The sequence below is a fragment of the Ursus arctos genome, unplaced genomic scaffold (assembly GCF_023065955.2).
Source record: "Ursus arctos isolate Adak ecotype North America unplaced genomic scaffold, UrsArc2.0 scaffold_5, whole genome shotgun sequence".
In the NCBI taxonomy this organism is placed as follows: domain Eukaryota; kingdom Metazoa; phylum Chordata; class Mammalia; order Carnivora; family Ursidae; genus Ursus; species Ursus arctos.
This window is the reverse complement of record NW_026623067.1, coordinates 19,966,821-19,990,768: the sequence shown is the minus strand read 5'-3', so window position 1 is coordinate 19,990,768 and position 23,948 is coordinate 19,966,821. Positions and strand designations below refer to the sequence as shown.

At 34.8% G+C, this 23,948-nt stretch overlaps 1 protein-coding gene across 4 annotated transcripts in view; it reads right to left on the bottom strand.

The window, feature by feature from the left end:
• DMXL1 (Dmx like 1) overlaps positions 1-23,948 on the bottom strand; it is a 127,984-nt gene that overhangs the window by 97,756 nt on the left and 6,280 nt on the right. For all 4 annotated transcript variants that reach the window (XM_026507808.4, XM_044387346.3, XM_044387347.3 and 1 more), the window contains exons 2-5: positions 13,662-13,787; positions 10,833-10,904; positions 8,152-8,230; positions 3,598-3,730 (exon numbers count right to left, since the gene is read on the bottom strand). In XM_026507808.4, the coding sequence (XP_026363593.1) occupies positions 3,598-3,730; positions 8,152-8,230; positions 10,833-10,904; positions 13,662-13,787 (410 nt within the window). The remainder of the gene's footprint in view (positions 1-3,597; positions 3,731-8,151; positions 8,231-10,832; positions 10,905-13,661; positions 13,788-23,948) is intronic.

The window sequence follows — 23,948 nt, the reverse complement described above, 5'->3', positions numbered from 1 at the left end:
CTCACTATCACTGCTTTCCTTTTCTTCACCCAATTTCCTGCTTAGACAGATTCATCTTTAATTTATTTGTGAAGGAGGCCAAAGAGGAATTCTGTCACAGTTTATTCCAAATTAAAATAACTTCTTCTAGGAAACAAACTGAAGGTTGCTGGAGGAGAGATGGGGGGGGTGGGATAACTGGGTGATGGGCATTAAGGAGGGCATGTGATGTAATGAGCACTGGGTGTTACAGGCAACTGATGAAACACTAAATTCTACCTCTGAAACTAATAAAAACATTAACTTTTCTTCTTGATTTTAAATGTAAAAAATATGTAATAGAAAATATTGATACATATGTATGAAAAGAAGAAAATGAAATCATCAGTTTCACCACTACCACACACCCATTCCCAGGCAAAACCATTGCTAACATTTTAAGACACAGACTTCCAGACCCATCTCTCCACCCTCTCTACTTTTTGTGATAGGATATGAGGAAGGAGGGGATGGAAAGTGAGGTCATATTTACAATTTGCTTTGTAATATTTATTTTAAAGTATGTAACAAACATGTTTGCATATCAATGTGTATAGGTCTGTATTATCTTACTGGCTATGCTATTCCACTACAGATATATGCAATGCCTCAAAATAATTTAACCATTCACTGCTTTTTTCTCATTTTTGCTGCTATAAAAAAACTGGTGCAGCGAACATTCTTGTATATGCATTTTTATGCATCTGGTTAATTCTGAGGACATTCTTAAAACAAATAATTAAAAGTGCCTGATCTTCATGGCAGTCCTCTCCATGACTATGACCTTTGTCTCTAGGTCTTCTCAAAAGAGCAGTTAAGGCAGGTCCTTTTAAAGGGGAAATCAGTCCTCAGTGCTCTCCCGGCTCAAAATCCTCAAAAGAGCTTCCCAACTCGGAATAAAAGGCAAAAGCCTCACAATAACCTCTAAGCGGCCTTTACTCCAGACACAAGCTACGCACACCCTGACCAGAGTCTGTGCTCGAGGTTCCCTCTGCCTGCAGCGTCCTTCGCCTGCTCCCTCAAGTCCCTCAGGTCTACACTCAGAAGTCACCTCTACTCTTCTTCCCCTTATCCTACTTACTTTTCTCTATCGTACTACCGATCTTCATCTAACATGTATAAAAAGTGTTTTAAACGCATCACAAAAGGAATGTGATCAAACTCGATGTTTTAAATGTGTTCCAGTTAGTGTAATGATCAGCTGCTTCTAAACTGAAACCCGAGTGCCATGGCTTTTCTGCTTAATTAAATAACCATCTCAAACAAATAGTATGTCTAATCCTAGTTATTACTGTAGACCCTGACCTTGATTTAACTTAAGATTCTTCCCCTCTCCCAAATGCACGAAACACATTTCAAATTCTCAGTTGAACCCACAGAAGCCCTGCGGTGAAGGCAATATAACACTTTGCTGCTTCCTCTCCACAAGCTTACAGGAACTCTTGCTAAAGAATTTTCTATGCAAAATCCTATTCCCTCTCCATAGGTTAACCCTTTTTAAAACCTATGATCTAGCTGAGGGGTGCAAAATACATGGAACCAGCTGCTCTGAAACCTCTTTTCTAAACTCTCTATACCAGGTCTACCTTACTCTTGCTTTGGGATCTGATATATTTCTTATTACTGTTTCATATAAAACTGACTCAGGAAAAATGCCATTTAACATTCTGTCATATGGATTTACTGGTTTATAGTCTCTCTCTCCCTACCTGATCAGTGCTATAATCCAAGTACTTTTACCACTGCCTGAAACATGATAAACACTCAGCAAATATTTGCTGTATGAATGAATGAAACTTGGAGTTAGTATCTCAAGGGTATTAAAGAAATTAAGCCTGTTGATTCATACTTCCAAATTGCTTTACAGAAAAATACCAACTGCACTCCCTTATTTCAGAATATAAGAGTACCTGTTCTCCAAACACTCACTAATAATGTATATATTATTCATCCTATTCTTTCTGGATATTTTGCATTTCTTGATTTTGAGTGAGGTCCATCAACTCTTACTTAATTTGCTATTATTCCTATGTACCACCATTTACAATTTTTCTCTTCATTGTCCATTTTTGTTTACTATTATCTGTTTTTTTCCTAGTTAGTTTTTAAGACCTCCTTTTAAAAAAGGCATTAACTACAAATTGCAAATATTTCCCCTCAACTTTTTAGTTTCCTTGCTTTACAGAAACTTTTTATTGATACAGTTCCAACTATTGATGTTTTCCTTTCCCTTCCTTTCAGTTTCTAGTTCTGGTATCATACCTAGAAAGTCTTCCCCAACCTAAGGCAGCATTTTTCATGCAACAGCTATAGAACATAAACATCAAATGTTAAATTTCCTAGTAGCCACATTTTTAAAAAGTAAAAAGAAACAGGTGAAATTATTCTATTTAAGGGGAGCCTGGGTGGCTCATTGGTTAAGCATCTGGCTTCAGCTCAGGTCATGATCCTGGAATCCCAGGGATCCAGCCCCCTGCCTCTGTGCTCAGAGAGGAGCCTGCTTCTCCCTCTCCCTCTGCCCCTCCCACCGCCCATGTGCGCACTCACGCGCTTACAGGCTCTCTCTCTCTCTCTAGCTCACTCTCTCTCAAATAAATGAAATCTGAAAAAAATAATAAATTATTTTATTTAAGCTGATATATCAAAAATATTACCATTTCAACATGTATCAATTAAAAAAATTAGCGATATTTTAAATTGTTTTCCTTTGCGTTAAGTTCTTGAAATCCAGTGTATATCGTATACCTACAGTTCATCTCAATTCAGACTGGTCACATTTCAAGGGCTCAAAAGTGGTATGTCACTAGTTGCTACCATAATGGACACTGCAGTTCTAAATTACAAAAATTCACCTGTATTTTCTTCTAGTATTTGTTTCATTGTATAGAAATTCAATGGTTCCTTCTTTTGACACTGATTGTGGTGTCAGGTATGAAACAGACTCTAATTTCATTTTCTCCACAGAGCTACCAAGTTTGCCCCATGATGTAAAATGACACTTTATATATTGAATCTCCCTGTAACTGTGTCTAATCCTGGACCCTAATCTATTTCTACATCAAAAACAAACTGCTTGACCAGCTCTAGCTTTAGATCATTTTACTACGCTATCTTCTTTCTTTTCTTTCAGTTTCCCTGATTTTTCCATATTTAACCTTCTAAAAGAAGTTTAAAACTATGCTCAAAAGTAGAAATTCCAATGGAATTTTGACAAGGATATGTTCAATACATAAAGTAACTTGGGAAAAATACACTTCTTCACAAAAGGAAAACTTCTAGTCAAAAGCATGGAAAGTGTCTCTGTCTCCTTTTGTATAATTTAGCAAGTTTCTACTTAATGATAATCATACAAGCTTAACAAATTTCTTATGTCTCTTTCCAGGTGTTTTATTCAATAATTAAAAAAACTGGATCTGCTGACATGGGAAATAGTGCATCCCCTGTGTATAAGAAAAGACCTATCACAGAATAAAAAATCAATACTTCTATGTTAGTGTAGTTTTACACAAACTAAAAGACATTCACAATAAAACCCACATGAACAGGTTTATCACTTTAATCCCCTAATTAATTGCTTACTTGCAATGCCAAATGCATCTCCAGTCCCCCAAATTAAGATCTGTTTTATCTGGATTTTCATCTTCAGATGGTTTCTCCAAGTTAGCATTGGACCACAGTTGCAAACAGCTAGAACCAGTTAAAAGACGATTGCCTAAAAATATATATACATTATTCACCATTTATTATTTATTTAATTAGTGAGTTAAGTCACACGGTCAAGAGTTTCATATAATACTATAAAAATAACACAACTTCTAAGAAAAGTTAAATAACGAAAAGATTTGGGGGAGAGAAAGAGGCTGTATTTTAATTTTGTTGAAGCAGCTTGGGAAAAAAGGGAATAGGTCGTATAATCTCTGATTTAACAAACATTTAATGAGCATCTTCTTTGTACCAAGCACTGCACTAGCCACTGGGGGGGGGGGGGGAATACAATGACAAGTGAAGCACTGTCCTTTTTCATGATGACTTCACATTCTGGTAGAGACATACTGTAAAGAGAGACATGAAGTCATACAAGTTCAAATATATTCCCAAGAATGATTCATAATCTGGTTTATGGTTAAGGAATAAGGTATACAGTAGACTTAGAAAAAGAAATAAGGTTGGAAAAGTTTCTGGAGTCAGACTGTAAAGCATTTTCGAAGTTTGTAAGGATTTGGACCTTGTTATAGATAGTTGGGAGCTTTAAGTCTGTGGGGGTTATGTAAGTGGATCTGTATTTTAGAACAAGGGGTCTGAACTAGGGTGGGGAGATGTCAACAGATGGACTTGAAGAGGCCTGTAAAGCTCCCTCTGCTGAGATAATACGCAAAATTTATCTGTATAGCATGTACAAATTTTCTAGAGAGGTAATTCATAATTTTCACCATGCTTTCAAAAACTTCACTACACAAAGAAAGGTAAAGATTCTTTTTAAAAACTAAGACTAGAGATAGATGAGATGAGGAATAACAAAAACACAGGGAAACCTGGTTAACTGACTATAATACACAAAGGAAATCATGAGGATCTGAATCAAATATGAAAATAAAAGCAAGGATTTGAAAGCCATTTCAAAAGCAGAATTTTCAAGGCTTGACACCAACTAAAAAACAGGAGATACAAGAGGTTTCAAGGACAGATTTCAACTTATGACTTGGGTAACTGAGGAGAAGGCTATGTTGTCATCCAATCAAAAAAGAGAAAGAGAGAGACACAACTGTGGTCAAAAAGTTTAAAATAAGTAAGGCATTCACTTTGGCAATTAAGGACTGTGGAATTGTGTATCTCTAGAAAGATCACTTTACTTCAAAAGGAAAGTGGGTCTGTAACAAAACAGACTGTAGATCAGTAACTCTTGTGTCTAAATCCCAAATAAGTCACTTAGTTAGTCATGTGAATTTGATCTAGTGGGACAAACTCTGAGCCTCAATTTTCTTCTCACCTATAAAATCGTAAGTGTGATAGAGCTATTGCAATGATTAGCTATAATATGTATACCCCATCTAACACAGGCCAGGCACTTAGCAGAAGCTCAATAAATAGTAGCAACTAGATAGAAAGCCTCATGAACAGATAAAAACAGCTTAGAAAGCACCAATGAGACATTCCATTTACATTTGGTTATTATTCCACTGTTTAGAATAACAACAGACACAAGTTTTCTTTTTTTAAAATTGAGATATAACTTACATATAACATTATATTCATTGCAGGTGTACAACATAATGATCTGATTTTGCATATACTGCAAAATGGTCAGCACAGTAAATCTAGTTAACATCTGTCACCACAATTGGTTACAATTTTTTTCTTGTGATGCCAGAATTTCTAAGATCTACTTTCTCAGCAACTTTCAAATATACAATTAAGTATTGTTAACCATGGTCACCATGCTGTACATTACATCCTCAGGACTTGTATATTTTATAACTAGAATTTTGTACCTTTTGTACCACCCCCCCTCACGTATTTCATCTACCCCTCATTCCTGCCTCTGGCAATCGCCAATCTCACCTCTGTATTTATGAGCTTGGTTTCTACAAATTTTCTTTAACATAAGCTGAAGTTGAATTAAGACACAGCATGAAGGATTAAGAGATTAATATAGAATACAAAATAATTCTAGTTATGAAATGATACAAAAATAGTTAAGGTGTGGTACAGTATACTGACCTGAATACAAAGGGTGGAGGTATGAATAGTAAAGTAGGGAAACAAAGCATACATAAAAAGTCTTAAAGAGAAAATCTTATGATTTAAGCCAGATGCCATAGTGGATCTGGAGAAAATACAAAGGTACTACAGTCAATTTAGTAGGATCATCTGAAAAAATTTCTTTATATTCCAATACCTGGCATATAGTTAAGTATCAATCAAAACCAAAATACTAGTACTTCACTTAAAATATTTAAAATCTGTTTATAAATAATTAAAGCTCACTTGCAAAAATAATATACCAATTGCTTCCAAATATTTATTATGACAATAACCCATGTCTTAACCAAACCATTAGATTTTAAACTTTTTGATTATAAAAAGAAAAATAATAAATTTCTATGTGAATTTTAACTTAATCATAATAAAGAGATAATGGTCATAAGCTGTTGTCAAGTCACTACTAGATAGTTAAGAAAATAAGTAATTATCTTTTGATACAACTCTGTAATGATGACAGAGGAATTTAACATTAATATTATCCTCCAAAGCATTAGTACTGATAGACCAATGGTACAAAATTTCCAAGCAACTATTATGTTATTACTAAAGAAATATCACTTAATTCTAACGTGAAATGTTTTTATTGCAGTTATAAATATGACGCTTCAAGTAGCTAGTTTACTTGCTAACACTATTTTTATAGGGCTCTTATCATTTACCAAGTACTTTCAAATACACTACCATATCTGATCATTAAAAACCTAGCTTGTGAAATAGATATTACCTGAATTTACAAGAGAGTTAACCATTCTTGATCTGTTAAGTAATTTCATGATCATAAAACTTATAGCCAAATATGTGAACATTTACTGAAAGCCCCAAATGGTCCCCCCAAAAATAAAATACTGAATAAAATAGAATCTCAGCCCTTGTCTAATCAAAAATTTAAACAATGTCAACAAATAATTACAATAGAATGTTGGGCTATAATAGAATAACCCTATAATATATCATCCATATAGGAACTTTTTTGAGAGAAGGTGACACTATTAACAATCACTGGAGAAACAGGCATTAACTGGGACATAAGTCTCACTATCTATAGTAGAGTTACACATAAATGGCTGTACTAAACTAAATGGCAAATTTGAACCCAGGTCTGACCTCTTTCTACTGTATGCATAAAATATACATATAGGTTACCTGCTAGAAGGCATCAATCCTACATCCTTACATAAGAAAAAGCATTTTAAAACACTGATTTTTTTTTAAAAAGTATCTCAAAGATAATCTTTATCTTCTAAATAATTTCCAAGCGTTCTGAACTTTGTTTTCTAAATAAACATTTTTTCTCATCCATTTCACCTACTGTATGAAAATGCAAACTATCTTATCTAAACTGATGGCTTCTATGTTTAAACATACTTCTTATATTCTAGAAATTTCTATATTTTGGATATTGCTATATGGTATGCAAGCATGTCAAATTCCACATGTCCAGACAAAACCTATGTTCCACCATCTATAACTCCTACATATCACTCTTCTTGTGAACACAGATACTCTCAAAATACTCTAAAATCCAACTGTCAAGTAATGTCAATTCTATCACCTAAATCCTTTTCATATCTATACACTCCTTTCATTAGTCATTCAACATTAATTAAGCACCTATTACATTAAAGGTCCTGAACTAAATTCTTATTTCTCATTGAGACTACGTGAATGCATACTATGCAAAGGTAATTAGGAAAAATTATAAATATTTATCCTCCTGTTCCTTCCAGCTTACTGCTACCAGAAAAATCATACAAAACCATAAATCTTAGCTTGTCAGGAGCCACTTTCAAAACATATAATATTTTTCTGGATAGTCAAAAGAATTAAAATCAAATACCTTAGCATAACTTTAAAGGCATTCCATAATATGCTGCAGTCTTATCTCCTTATCACCAGACTCATTCCAGCCTCAATGAAGTCCTAAGCATTAAGAGAATGTACCTTATGCTTTCTTTCTCTGTGCCTTTACTCACTGTGGTAGATTGGTAAAAATGGCTTTGGAATTTTTTTTTTAATGCAGAAATACGTAAGTGATACATACAGACATTATCTTTTCTTAGAATTTACTTCTTTTTCTCTCCTCCCATCTATCCCCACTCTCAAAGTTAAAATCTACCTAATCATCGCAGGTCAAAAAGCTCCTCTTCAATGAAACTTCAATTTTCCAGAAAGAATTAAAGTCTCTTTCCCAAAACAACAGGTATTACAGTGAGTATTTGTCTTCATTTCAGTATAAGCTCTAAAAGAACATAATGTTTTACCCATTTTTTATTCCCCACAATGTCACGCAAAGCAGAACTGAAATATAGGACAGTAATAAAAGAAATAGCCTAGCAAGTGATATTTCATTTCAGTTAATCCATTTCTTACCTGAAGGATCCCAAGTTATGTTGTGTGCTATTGATTCCAGAAAAAACTGGCCACTTTTCTGCCATTGACTATATAATTCCTAAAATTAAAATAGAAAAACTCATTTAGCCAATTATTATTGGCAGCTTTTCTCTATCAAATATATACATTCATGCTTATTATTTAGGAATACATGAAGTCATTTTTTTTTTTTTTGAGGTACAAGTGACCATGCAGTCATTTTTAGTGGGGAACAAAATGTTCAATTCAGTTGAGAATAGTAAGAAATATGTGATGGAAGAGATTAGTAAGAGAATGAATACCCATTCCTGGAGGTCCAAAAGCCTGTCTTCAGCGTAAACAACCAGTAAGCATGTGCCACTTTGGACAGCATTCTCGTTAACCTCATATTTTTAAAATTACAATGATTACCTTATATTATTATAGTTACGAAGGTTTAATTTTAAATGTATATGTGTCTGTGCTATCTGAAGCTTCCTTCTCTTTTAATGTTTTATCCTCACCTGAGATCAAAAAGTACGTGTGAAAACTCAGATTACGAGATGTAACACTTCCATTATATAAGATTTTTTTCATTCATTAAAGCAACAGTTTTTCAAAAAATTTTACCTGTAAACCAGTAAGAAATATATGTTGCAATAGGACCCAAACACACACACACACACACACACACAAATGCAATCTAGGTTTACCCTTACTACATGTGATGCACTCTTAACATTTTCCATTTTACTTCCTTTCCTTTTAAGTTCAGGCTATGGGCTACTAAGTTGATTTCACTAACCTCTAAAAGACTGAAACCCATAAACAATCTTTTAATGTAGTGGTTCTTATACTTTAGTACAATAACCTGAGATGTTTACTAAGAATTCAGATTTCTGAGACACATATCCAAAGGTTCAGGCTCAAAAAAAACAGAATGAGGAATGTGTACTTTAAATGAACACCCCAGGCGATTCTCTACAGGTGGTCTGCAAAATATGCTTTTATGAAACAATGCCTTGTAGGAATGGCTCTTAATCATAGTGCACATCACAGCCCTCTCTAGAAACAGACATAGAAGTGCCTAGGCACAACCCCACATCTACAGATTTAGAAATCCCGAGGGCAGGATCTGGACACATAGTCCAACTAGTGATTCTGAAGTTTTCCTCTCATGAAGAATCACCACCTTAAAAAAAATATTCTAAAATGTACACAGGAAAGGAAATAATACCTCTTTTATGAGAATCTACAGATTCTCTGAGACTCTACCCAGGAATTACAAATTCTGTGTACCTTCCAAGTCCGTTTTTCCATTTGATCCAGTTTTCCCTTTATTCATCAAGCTTTTTCTAAACCCATTCTGCAAAGTCAGTGCTGCCTATCAATAAACCAGCCTCTTCTCTCTGACTTTTTGGCATTACATTAAACAATTTTATTTAGTACATGAGAAAATGGGCAGAAACTAAAATTCTTGATTCTACCCTTTGTAATAAAGGCATTTTAACATAACATACCAACTTTTTTTTAAAAAATCAGTTACCTCATTCAATAAATATTTATGGAATACTACTTCAAATAAATCATTCTGAGCAGAGTAATGACTTACTTTTAATACTATCAATTACTAATTCATAGGTTATCAGGGCCTCTAATGTTGGATTCATTAGGTAATACACAACACAAATATAAATCAGTAGAGGACTGTGGACTCTTTTTCCATGAAATTTTTAAATGAGTATCAGTTAACCTAGAGAAAATGTTTTTTCATTAACACATGGTAGGGAAAAGAATGCTCACACTTAGGAATCAATACAGCTGGTTTTACTTAGTTCTGTGGCTCAGCAGCTATTTCAATGGTCAACCAATTAATTTTCTTTGGGGCTCTGCTGTCTTATTTATAAAAAAGAAATAACAGCTGTCATACTAAGACAGAGGGAGTTTTAAGATACTAATGAGCTAAGCAAAAATGAAATGAAAAATATTAAAAGATATATAAAAGGTATGTATATTATTAAAACATATTAATTATTTATAGTTAACATACTTCTGCAGTTTTTGACATCATGTTATCATTCTAATATTCCCAGGAATAATGAATAGCTATTAACCAATTTCAGAATTGAGCAAAGAGCCTAATAAGGCTGACTGGCTTAGGATCAAATGGCTAGAAAGCAGCAGAGAAATCAAATGGAAAGAAAGCAGTCCTATGGCTCCTAAGATAATGTTCTTAAGACCAACTATGCTGATCCTGAAGACTTTTAAGTCTTAATTAAGTCTTAATTAAGACTCTGCAATTAAAACATGTAACATTAAGAACAAAATACATAAGAAAAAGCAGAACAACTATATACAAGTAGATAATAAAAACTGAAAAGTGCCACCCTTCGCTAGATAATGGTTTTTGCCATTAGCAATAAATCACCGAACTTAAAGTTGTTGACTCTTCAAATACTTATTATAAAAGAAAAATGTCAGAAGAAAAAAAACACATATAATTCATCAACACAATTTGGTTTACTTCTATTTCAATCCAAGATTTAAAACACATTTTAAATATGGAAGTGGCATTTAATGTGTATCTTTTAATTATGGTATAATTTATAGTGATGATCACTCTGATTTTATACTCTTAAAAATAGTGTCTTTTAATACTCAAGACATTTCAATTCCTAAAAGAAAAATGATAAATTACTGACCAAATTTTTCTTTTGCTTCGGTAGGTTAACTGGTTCAAAAACAGAGATAACATTTCCATAGGATGCTGCAATCTTTTAAAAAGAAAAAAGAAAGAAAACTTATGGATATGTTAACTTACTTATGAATCAAAAGAGCAAAAGAAATTAATACTACAACTTAAAATAAGCCCTCCCAACACAACTTCATTTATCAATGCTTGAGAATATCAGTTTTAAGAGACCACCATACTTGAGTCAGAATTCCAGTACTATCACTGAATAATCAGCAAGATAATCTCTCTGTACCTTAGTGTGTCTACCTATATTTATAATATGCATAATACTATCTTTCTAATGGAATTAGTTTGAGGATTAAAACATCGGTAAAACATCTAGTATATAATTATCTATAAGATAATAGTAAATATTAATACCCTTCCTCATAGAAAAAAAATGTATTGATATATTTCTCGTCAAGTGGAAATTAGATAGGACTTCAAAATCAGTTTCTAGGTTATCTGTCTTCAAAGTTCACAATTCTGTCAGTATGTACTTAGCTTCTTAAAAATAAAACTTAGATCTATTCCTTTGTGAATGCTCTAAGAAATGTATTTTTTTTTCAATACTCTATTTTGTCTGAGTAACTTTAAGATTTACTCTTTCAATCAATGGCTCTGTTTTATGAGGTGGCTACTATTATAGCTTGGGTGAGCCACAAATGAAGAACAATGAAATATCAGAAATGAGATTGATAGATTTAAAAAAAATGAATGAGGGATAAAAATAAAAGAATATAATCTTGAGAAGAAGGGGGTAAGCAACGAGGATGTACTTTATAATGGAAAAAAACTTTCAATGGCTATTTTTAAGTGTTCTGAGAAGTTCTTAAAATATAGAAATCATCTGCGCTGAGTCGGTCTGGGAGGGAGTATTTAGTTTGGGCTTTTAAGAGTGGTAGGACTTCAAAGAGAACTGAATATTCAATTGTAGAAAAAGGGCATAATACAAGTATGAACACAAGTATAAAGATCAGAAGAGGCAATGTACACCTGAAGGTGACTACCAGCCGAGATGGAACAGAGTGTCCCTTCTAACAGAATGATGTACATGTGTCCAAAAAGGGAAATCTAAGCCAGGTTGTACAGGGCCTCATGCCAAGGTGAACAATTTGAACTTTTCCAAGGTAATTGGAAGCAAAGAATATTTTTAAGCAAATGAATAAGATAAATGCAGATGAATTTTCTCATAAAAATACATCTCGTAGTCCTACAGAGAAAAAAAAGAAACAGTTAGAAAATGACTATAGGGGGCGCCTGCCTTTGGCTCAGGTCATAATCCCAGGGTCCTGGTATGAGCCCTGGGTGGCCTGCTCCCTGCTAGGTGGGGAGCCTGCTTCTCCCTCTCCCTCTGCCACTCCCCCGGCTTGTGCTTTCACTCTCTAATAAATTAATAAAATCTTTAAAAGCAACATATAAAATAAAATAAAATAAAATAAAATAAAATAAAATAAAATAAAATAAAATAAAATAAAATGACTGTAAAACCAAATGACCTGTTTATTTTAATCTGGACTGTCATGTAATCTATGTTATCATGAAAACGTAACTCATATTGGAAGTTATTAAATGGGATTTCCAACATAGCCAGGCCTATGTGAGTCTAGATGTTATAAGCAAGTTTGAATACAGTACGGAAGATTATAGAACTACAGAGCTGGATATCAAACAAACCTGAAGAGAAGGGGGAAAAGTCCCAAGGATTTTCAACATTTCATAATAAAGATCATCTTTGTAATATAGTGAGAATGAAAGGTATGAACAAAAGGACAGATGGGAGACACTTGTAACTATAAAGGGAATTGACACAGGAGTAACATAGTAGTCCAAGAAACAGGTAACGATTATAAGAGCCGAAACTCATTTTACCGTAAGTACCTCTACACTAGGTACTAAGAGGTAACTTTTCAGACTAGCAGGTTCCTTAGAAACAATTAGATTTAAAAAAAAATAGATTAGGTCCATTTGATTCCTCACACAAAATGTTCTAGTGGAATCATATAGTCCAATAATATATTTAAATATCTAGCAAAAAATTAAGTAAATTTGCAAAGTTCAGTCCAATCTAGCTACAAGTATACCTCGGTCTGGCCACCTGTGCCTACTTGTGCTATTCTTAGCTATATACTATGCTGCCTACTAGCTATGACTCTACCAGTACTGCTACTGTATAGAACTGTACTTCACCTGATACAGAATCATAACCTGTTTCTTTTGTTGTTGTTGCCGTTCTACTTTCAAGGTTATTTTTTACTTTTCATATGCAAATAGTAGTCCAAACAAAATTTCTCATTTTTCTTACAGACTTGGAATAAATTAATAAAAAAATATGGACTTTGGAAGAGCTGACTTCCATTTTAGTACAAAGTTTATCCAGAATTTACAAGGAGATACCTGTACAGAGAAAGAATGACTCTAACAAATGCTTTCTTTTCAGTAGTTTATTTGTAAATAGATTGAAGGTTTATTGTCATTCCTTTCCTTCTATCCAATTAATTTTTAAATAAGTAAGCTTTAGACCTGTTCTATGGGTAATATTTTATTATCAACTCACAGAAAAACATCATGCTATATTTTGAAATTCGGTAAGAACAGAATTCCTGACAATCTCTAAGCCATCTGAGAAAGTCAGGAATTGTGTTCTCTATGGTGCATCTTAGAGAGTCAAAGAAATTTGTAGCTATGTTGTCCTTGAAACAAAACCACCTTCAAATTCAATAGGAAATACATACTTCGGAGATTATCCTGACAAAAACCATATTCAAAACAAATCTCACATTACAAGATTACAAACCTTGCCTTGTTGCATTGAGCAGTCTACACATCCTACTTGAATATTTCCATGTTTAGCTCCTGGGATTATTTGTAATCTTTCAAAATCACTTCCCAGTATAACAATGTCACATCCAGATGCATAAGCCTAAAAAAAAGGGGGGGGGGGATAAAATAAAAAGGATAAACTTGTCAAGAAAGTATTTATCATGTAGAAAACTGGCATTAAATATTGTTTTAACTAAATATTATGTTTTAACAGAGCAATTTTAAATATCTTTTTAAAAAAATCTATTATTTGAGAATATTTCCTTTACCTCTGATATTCAGTTCCATCAGCAAATTCAGTCAGTCCTATCTGCAAAATATTCACTTCTTCCACCTCCACTGAATGCTACTGCTCTGGTCTAAACTACTACCATCTCCCTCCTCCACTACTATTAATAGTCTGACTGCTTTCATTCTTGCTTCCCTCTAATTCCTTTCCACACAGAGTGGTGCCTTTTTTTTTTTTTAAGTAGACTCCAGATCTAATGTGGGACTCAAACTCATGACCCCGAGATCAAGAGTTGTATGCTCTCCCAACTGAGCCAGCCACCCCGAAAGGGTAAACTTTAAAAATGTTTATTAAAGGGGTGCTTGTGGGGTGCCTTGGGTAGCTCAGTCATTAAGTGTCTGCCTTTGGCTCGGGGTGTGATCGTGGCATTCTGGGATCAAGCCCCATGTCAGGCTCTTCCGCTGGGAGCCTGCTTCTTCCTCTCCCACTCCCCCTGCTTGTGTTCCCTCTCTTGCTGGCTGTCTCTCTCTGTGTCAAATAAATAAATAAAAATCTTTAAAAAAATAAAAAATAAAGGGGCACCTAGGTGGCTCAGATGGTTAATCATCTGCCTTTGGCTTAGGTCATGATCCCAGGGTCCTGGGATCAAGCCCCAATCAGGCTCCCTGCTCAGCGGTGATCCTCCCTATGTGATCTCTCTCGCTCTCACTCTCAAATAAATAAATAAACAAATCTTTAAAAAAATGTTTATTAAAGCAAGTAATTTGCCCTGTTTAAACCCCTTGATAGTTTACCCACTGCACTTGGAATAAAATCAATTCCCTACCAAGGTTCAATGACCTTATTGTCCTAACTCTCCAAACTCATCTCAAGCTACTCTCTCCGTCCCTCCATCGGCCCTGTCCCTACACTGCCTTTCCTTGTCCTGGGGCATATCAATCTTTTTCCACTTTACTGTGTTTTATCTACTTCTCTTCTGCCTGGTCTTTGTCTAGCTAGCTTTTTTTCAACATTCAGGTCTTAGTCCCCAGACACACACACACACACACACACACACACACACACACACACTTTCTCTCTGTGCTTCTCATTACTTTCCATCACATTACTATTTATTCTTCTTCATAGCAGGTATCACGATTTATAAGTATCTTGCCTATTATCCATTTTCATTACTGCAAGTTAAGTTATAAAACAAAACAATAGGGTTCAAAGTGTATCTTGCTCTCTGCTCTATCCTCCAATTCCAAATGAAGAGGCTTCTTTATAAATACCTAGGGATTAAATGAAATATTTAACTTCAAAAAACAACCACCATAACCGAACAAATAAAAAGGCATAGTTCAAGGCTTGTTAGCAAGCAATTTATAGCTCTTTTTGAAATTTACTATTAGCAGAACTCTTCCAACCAGAATTCTTTTTGTATCCTTTTCTCTAACTTCTTAGATCACAGGAGTTTCTTCATGGCTGTCTTCCTGGAATTCACATATACAGGCCACCATGAAGTATGACACTGACAATAAATATCTAGCACAAACTTTCCCATCCGAATATAAGTTCTTAAAGTATTAGTAATTATTTACTTTCTCATCACTTTTGCACCTGCACATATACCTTACTTAATGTAGAAAATAATAATTTATACTTTATGACCTTAATTTTTACCAAACCCAAAATGTTTCTGTATGTGCCAGCAAAAAATATTTGAAAAGGTATTTGAGAGAACATACAAATAAATCTGCTCACATTATAGACAAGAAAATGAGGCCTAGGGGCGCCTGGGTGGCACAGCGGTTAAGCGTCTGCCTTCGGCTCAGGGCGTGATCCCAGCGTTATGGGATCGAGCCCCAAATCAGGCTCCTCCGCTATGAGCCTGCTTCTTCCTCTCCCACTCCCCCTGCTTGTGTTCCCTCTCTCGCTGGCTGTCTCTATCTCTGTCGAATAAATAAATAAAATCTTAAAAAAAAAAAAAAAAAAAGAAAGAAAATGAGGCCTAAATAGGCTGACATAACTTCTTAGCGGCAGAGTGGGCTTCGGAATCTTGATCTCTTTTGATTCTTGATCCAGTGCTATTTGCATGACACCAAGAGGACTTCCTAGTTAAGTATGCTCGCCTAGAATTTTCCTAAAAGGAATTAGGGACAATCTAGTCTGGTTCTACTGGCGTCATATAGTGGAAAAAATTGGCTCAGTAAACAAAAAAAAATCTCATGATGGTCTGCTCACCTATATAAATATCCATGGATCACAAGGCTTGTCACAGGATTATTAGCAAGAATAAATTTCAAAAACTAATTTAAGAAAAATTTTCATTTGTAATACTCTAAATATCTTAATATTTTAGAAACTTATTTTTTTACCTCAATATTAAATTCTGATAAAATACCAATAGTCAGTGTATTCCAAAACACTGTGTCAAATTATAAATATGTTTACAGTTTAGATTTCCTATTCATTAAACAAAAAATTTTAGTTTCCATTAACTGGAGCATATATCTATATTTTAAACATGTCTTCATAACTTTGCCTTCCTTTTGCCATACCTGAAATTGTCTACCTACTTTCAGATATTGTATAGCAACTATTTTTGTCAACTACAATTCTAAATTTTCCTGAATTGTTTGTACTAAGCCTGAAGTTCCTCACAAAATTACTGTTTAATACAAGTACTAAACATCTGCAGAATTGAGAAATGCATATTTATCCCAGAAATAAACACTTAGCCCTACAGAGAGGAAGATACCAACTTACTATACAATTAACCCCTGATCATTCAAAGATTAACCCAGTTCTGAATTACCCCCGTTCTTTTGCTGTAAGTGTATTACACTAGTACAGCCTGTCATTTGACTTTCTCTTAGTGACAGTACTAAAACATATTAAGCTTTCTCTCTCTAGTTTTGGTAAACTTCAAATCAACTGAAAGTGACTGATCTTATCTGGAATATCTCTCTTTCAGTCCCCACTTTCTTCTCTTAGAGTTATAACTAATGGATGACAACAAACTACTATATGGAGGAAAAAAAGGGATATAACCAAGCTGACTATTATGCTAGGGGTTATAATAAAGATCTTCTGGTATTTTTCACTACAGAACTTAAATTTTTACAGTTTATTTGGTTATATAATTAAACGCAGGATGCACTAAAGACTCAAACTGTATTTGTATTACATTCCATTTCTTAATCATTTTCAAGAATTTGTAAATGTTATCTTCTTAAAAAGCCTGCTGTGTATAGGAGATTGGCTGAATAAACTATAGTACATACCCAAAATGGAGCATTATACAGCTGTAAAAATAATAAGGAAGCCATCTATGGCTGACATGGAGTGATTTCTACAGGATATTATTAAGAGAAAAAGAGCAAAGCACAAAAGGACACATATGTCACTTTTTGGGTAAGGGACAAGGAAAATTAGAAAACATACATGGATCTGTTTATTACAATAAAAAACACAGGATGGATAAAACTAGGAAACAATAAAGTTGATTACCTACAAAGGTGGGGAGGATAAGTAGAAGAGATACAGGAAAAAAACGACTTTTGAAAACACATTAACATAATGCATATTCAAAGACTTAAACCAATCAGAGTGGGGGAGGGTGTAGTGAAACAAAGGAACTAAGCATATTTCAAATGAATACATATTCACACCAAAAGAAAGAGGGGTCAAAGGAACTAAGTAACTTATGAACACAGAATCTGACCCCATATTTTCAGCCTTGGGCAGTGAAAAGGAAAGAGTCCACCTCCCATGTTTCTCCTTTACTCTGACACTACTACCACGTTCACAACACTTTTGACCACAGACGTGGGGTCTTTTAACCACACCAAACAATTCTGTGACACCAACTAGGTATCTGACAATTTAACTCAATTATGACACCATCTTCAAGTAGATAGTGTCAGATCCCACAGGTTAAGGGCTCAGTCTTAAATGAGACTGTCCTACACTTCAGGTGCTAATCTCAAGTAGTGGGTCCCCAGATTATCCATAACTTCTGTCCAACTTGGCTACAAAATCAGAGGTTCCCTGACCTCCTCTCCCTTGGATTTGGTTTTTAGCTAAAACAGCTCACAAAACTCACATAAAAACTTCCCTACATTTGCCAGTTTATTAAAAGATCAGACAAAGAATACAGAAGAACAACCAGACAGACAAACAGGGCAAGATCTGGGAGGGTCCCAAGCATAGGTGCTTCTGTCCCCGTACAGCTGGGATGCATCACCCTCCTGGTACATGATGGATATGCTCACCAACCTGTTGCTCCATACTGTTGGGACTTCATGGAAGCTTCCTCACACAGCCATGATCAATTATTAACTCCATTTCCAACCCCTCTCTAGTTTCTTGAGAATTGAAGGTGGGGCTCAAAATTCCAAGCTTCTAAATTTGGCTTGATCCGTCTGGTGACCATCTCAGGAGCCATCCAGGAGCCCACCCAGATTTGCCTCATTAGAACAAAATATGCTTCTAGTACCCTTATAACTTAGGAGTTTACAAGGGTTTCAGTAGCTGGGGTAGGACCCAGGGTCAAGAACGAAATATTAGTGGGCACCTGCCTGGCTCAGTCAGCAGAGCATGTGCTTCTTGATCTCAAGGTTGTAAGTTCAAGCCCCATACTGCGTACAGCGATTACTAAAAAAATCTTAAAAAAAAAAAAAAAACACCAAATATTATAACAAGTGACGCTCCTAATGTTCTTACCACTTAGGAATTTTGAAGAGCTTCAGGAATTCTGTGCCAGAAACTGGGGTCAGAGATCAATACATATATTTTCTATTATCTCACAGGCAGGGTGGGGAGAAGTACAAACAAACCCTGAATGTTTTTTGTAGGTTGTTTTTTAATTATAGTGGTATGGACAATGCAATTCTGAAACTAGTTGAGATGTATTACAGAATTGAGCAAATGAGCCAAGGATCTCACTGTGTAGGGAAAAGGAACAAAGATATAAAACAGGGAAAGACAAAAGAGTCAAGTAAGATTGTTATGGAATTGGAAATACTGGTATAAAATCATGTTTTCAAAAATATACATATGTCCACGTACACACGTAAATACATGTTTGTATATGTGTATGTATGTGCATGTTAGCCTGCTATATGCACATACATGTGTATATGTGCTAGTTTTGTCTAATGAAAAGGTCAAGACCCAGACATTCCAGTAGCAATGAGATCACTTAGCACCTTGATCTTGGCCTCTACTAGCATTCTCAACTAAAAGAAACCAGGGCTCCTTGAAGAAATGGCTCACTATAGCACTAGAGCAGGGTAGGTACAATAGGGGCATAGAATACCCTGTTATACCAGAAAGAAGGTGCTCTAAAAAAAAAAAAAAAAAAAAACAGGCAAGAATCATTGTCAGTGGATAGTCAACCTAGGGGAAAATGATGATGAGGATGAGGATATCTGCAAGGTATTAAAAGTTTCTCTCACACACTGCTTATTAGTTGCAAGGAGAAAAAAAATCTGTCACACAATGGAGAAACTGGGCAACACCTTCAATGGTCATCAAAATTAACATCACTAATGATAGGTATCACGTACCTCCAAATGGGAAACCTAGAGGACACAACATCATCTAAGCAGAATTTTGGCCAAGAATGCATAAGCTTGATCTAATCTGGAGGAAACATCAGACAAATGTGAAATGAGAAAAGATTTGTTTTTTATTTTTTTTTATTTTTTATTTTTTATTTTTAAAGATTTTATTTATTTATTTGGCAGAGATAGAGACAGCCAGCGAGAGAGGGAACACAACCATGGGGAGTTGGAGAGGAAGAAGCAGGCTCATAGCAGAAGAGCCTGATGTGGGGCTCGATCCCAGAACGCCGGGATCACGCCCTGAGCCGAAGGCAGACGCTTAACCGCTGTGCCACCCAGGCGCCCCGAGAAAAGATTTGTTTTTTAGAAGTGGAAGGGAAGTACTATATTCTTCAAATGTCACTGCTGAAACGAATAAAGAAAAAGAGAAATGATGCTAAAGAGACACGATAACTAAGTGTATTCCCACAATCTGAATCTTGTACTGGAAGGGGTAAAAACCTAGAGAGAAATCAACTAATAGAACCCGAACATGGGTAATATAAAGGTTTTATCAATGTAAATTTATGAAGAAGGTAAGTGTACTGTGATTATGGAACAGGCTATTCCTTTTATCAGGAAATCAGACTAAGGGATTTAAGGGTGAAGAATTATAACGTACATAACATCCTCAAAATGTTCAGAAAAAGAATTATGTAGGCGCACACAGGTCCAGGGAGCACAAATGATAAAGAAAATGGGAGTACATTATCGTCAATAGCCAAATCTAAGTAAAGAGAGTATGGGTGTTCCTTGTACTATTTTTATTTTATAACTTTTTGTAGGTATGAAATTATTTCTAAATAGTTATTTTCTGTGTAGTAATGAAAACATCTAAAACCTAAATAATTGTTTTCAAAAAGTTAAAACAAAAAATGCTATCACTTTTTTGTGCCTTCTTTTATCTTTCACTCACTATAGTCTTCTGGGCCTATTTTCTTCTCTTTGGCACTATACCACAAGGCCAATACTAAATGCTTTTCACTGGTAACCCATTTAATCCCTACAACAAATTCTGTGTAGTACTTACCATAATCACCCCATATTTTACTGCTAAAGAAACTTAAACTTAGACAGACTGAATAATTGGCTCAAGTCTCAGAGCCAGTAGGAGGCACAACCAAGACTGAAACCAAGATATAACTAGTGGGAAAGTACATGCTCTTACTTACTCTGTTATGCTATCACTCAATGCCTTATAAACAAACACTGGCATGAATTTAATAATTTTTCTCTAATTTCTTCCCATAATTAAGAATGTCTTATTTGGACTATGAAGCAATCAGAACTCCCATAACCATTGACAGGAATGTAAATTAATGTTGCATAACTACTTTGGAAAGGTAAACATATGCCCACCCAATAATCTAGCAATTCTACTTCTAAGTTTATACCCAACAGAAATGTTTCCATATGTACACTAAAACTCATGAATAAGAACATCTGTAGCTATTCAATGAATACCCCAAAGTAGAACCAACTCAAACACCTACCAACAATGGAATATATAAATGTAGTATAATCAATGGAATACTATAAAGCAATGGTTCTCAAACTCTCTGGTGTCAGGAATTCTTTGCACTCTTAGAAAATATTAAGGTTAACTATCTTCCCATCCCCCTCAAGGGCTTTAGTTTTTGTACACTACCACTATCAATACTTTCTCTCTTAGAAATTAAAACAGAGAAAACATAATACACCAACTGAATCAGTAATGAAAACCTCCCAACAAATAAAAGCCCAGGATCAGAAGGCTTCAACAGTGAATTCTACAAAACATTTGAAGAATTAATGCCAATCCTTCTCAAGGTCTTCCAAAAAACTGAAGAGGGAATACTTTCAAACTCATTCTGCAAGGCCAGCATTATGTCGTTACAAATCTAGACAAGGGCACTACAGGAAAAGAAAATTACATGCCAATATCCCTGATTGATATAAATGCAAAAATCCTCAACAAAATACTAGCAAACAAGTTTCAACATTACACATTATGATGTAAAAGATTATACACCATAATCAAGTGGGATTCATCCCTGGGATTCAAGGACAGTTCAATAAATGCCATATATGACAAGCCCACAATATGAACACCATATTCAGTGGTGAAAAGCTGAAAGCTTTTCTCTAAGATCAGGAGAAATTCAAGGATGTCCACTCTCATTACTTCTCTTCAACACAGTACTAAAAGTCCTGGCCAGAGCAATTAGGCATGAAAAAAAATAAATAAAAGGCATCCAAATTGGAAAGAAACACATAAAACTTTCTGTTTACATTTAACAAGATATATTGAAAAACCTAAAGACCCTACCAAAAATAAAAAATAAGAAACTGGAGCAAATGAATTCAGCAAAGTCGCAGGATACTTGAAATCAATACACAAAAATCAGTTGCATTTCTGTGTGTTAACAATAAATTTTTTCAAAAAAGAAATTAACAACTTACGGCAACATAAAATACTTAACAATAAATTTTAAAAAGGTGAAAGATCTAATACACTGAAAACTCTAAGACACTGATTAAAGAAACTGAAGATGACACAGATAAATGGAAAAATATCTTGTGTTCCTAGATTGGAAGAATACTGTTAAAATGTCCATACTATCCAAATCCATCTACAGATTCAATGCAATCCCTATCAAAATTCTAATAGCATTTTTCACAGGAAAAAAAATCCCAAAATTCATATGAAACCACAAGAGACACCAAATAGCTAAAGCAATCTTGAGTAAGAACTAAGCTTGACATTCATATGTGGAACATAAGGAGTAATGCAGAGGACCACAGGGGAAGGGAAGGAAAACTGAATGAGAAGAAATCAGAGAGGGAGACAAACCATGAAAGACTCTGGACTCTGGGAAACAAACTGAGGGTTAAAAAGGGAGGGGGGAGTTGGGGGATGGGGTAATGAATCGTTGAACACTACATCAAAAACTAATGATGTATTTTATGTTAGCTAACTGAACAAAAGAAAAATGAATAAATAAAATTTAAAAAAGAACTAAGCTTGAGCCATCACACTTCCTGATTTCAAACTATATCACAAAGCTATAGTAATCAAAACAGTATGATATTAGCATAAAGATAGGCACATGAACAAAAAAGGAAGAGAATCATAAGCTCAGACATAAACCTATGTACATATGGTCAAATAATCTTCGACAAAGGCACCGAGAATACATACCGGGGAAAGGACAGTCTCTTCAATAAATGGTGTTGAGAAATTGCACATCCACATGCAAAAGAATAAAACTGGACCCTTATCTTACATTATACACAAAAATCAACTCAAAATGGATAAAAGACTTAAATGTAAGACTTGAAACCATAAAACTCCTAGAAGAAAACACAGAGAAAAAGCTCTTTGACATTGGTCTTAGTGATGACTTTTTTGATATGACACCAAAAGCACAAACAGCAAAAGTAGTAATAAACAAGTAGGACTACATCAAACTAAAAAGATTCTGCAAAGCAAAAGAAATGAAGTCAACCTACAGAATGGAAGAAAATTTTGCAAACCATCCCTGATAAGGTGTTACCATCCAAAGTATGTAAGGAACTCATGCAACTCAATAGCAAAAAAAGTATGATTTTAAAAAAGGTAAAGAACTTGAATAGACATTTTTCAAAAAAAGACAAGTGGCTAGTAGGTACATGAAAAAAAGTTCTTAATCACTAATTATTAGGGAAATACAAATCAAAACCATAATGAGATTTCACCTTATACCTATTTAAATGGCTATCATCAAAAAGACAAGAGATAACGTGTTGGTGAAGACACAGACCAAAGGAAATTCTTGCGCACTCTTTTTGGGAATGTAAACTGGTATAGATACTATGGAAAACAGTAGGAAGGTTCCTAAAAAAATTAAAAATAGAACTACCATATGACTGAGCAATCCAACTTCTGGGTATATATCCAAAAACGATAAAATGACTATCTCAATGAAATACCTGCACTCCCATATTCACTGCAGTGTTTATTCACAATAGCCAGGACATGGAAACAACCTAAGTGTCCAACAACAGATGGGTGGATAAAGAAAATGGGGTATAGGGGCGCCTGGGCGGCACAGCGGTTAAGCGTCTGCCTTCGGCTCAGGGCGTGATCCCGGCGTTATGGGATCGAGCCCCACATCAGGCTCCTCTGCTATGAGCCTGCTTCTTCCTCTCCCACTCCCCCTGCTTGTGTTCCCTCTCTCGCTGGCTGTGTCTATCTCTGTCAAATAAATAAATAAAAATCTTTAAAATTAAAAAAAAAAAAAAGAAAATGGGGTATATATGCACAGTGGAATAGTATTCAGCCATAAAAAAGAAGAAACTCCTGACATTTATGACAACCTTGATAGCATAATGCTAAGTGAAATAAGTCAAAGAGAGAAAGATAAATACACTATGTATGTATTCCACTTATGCACGGAATCTAAAAACATTATACTAATAG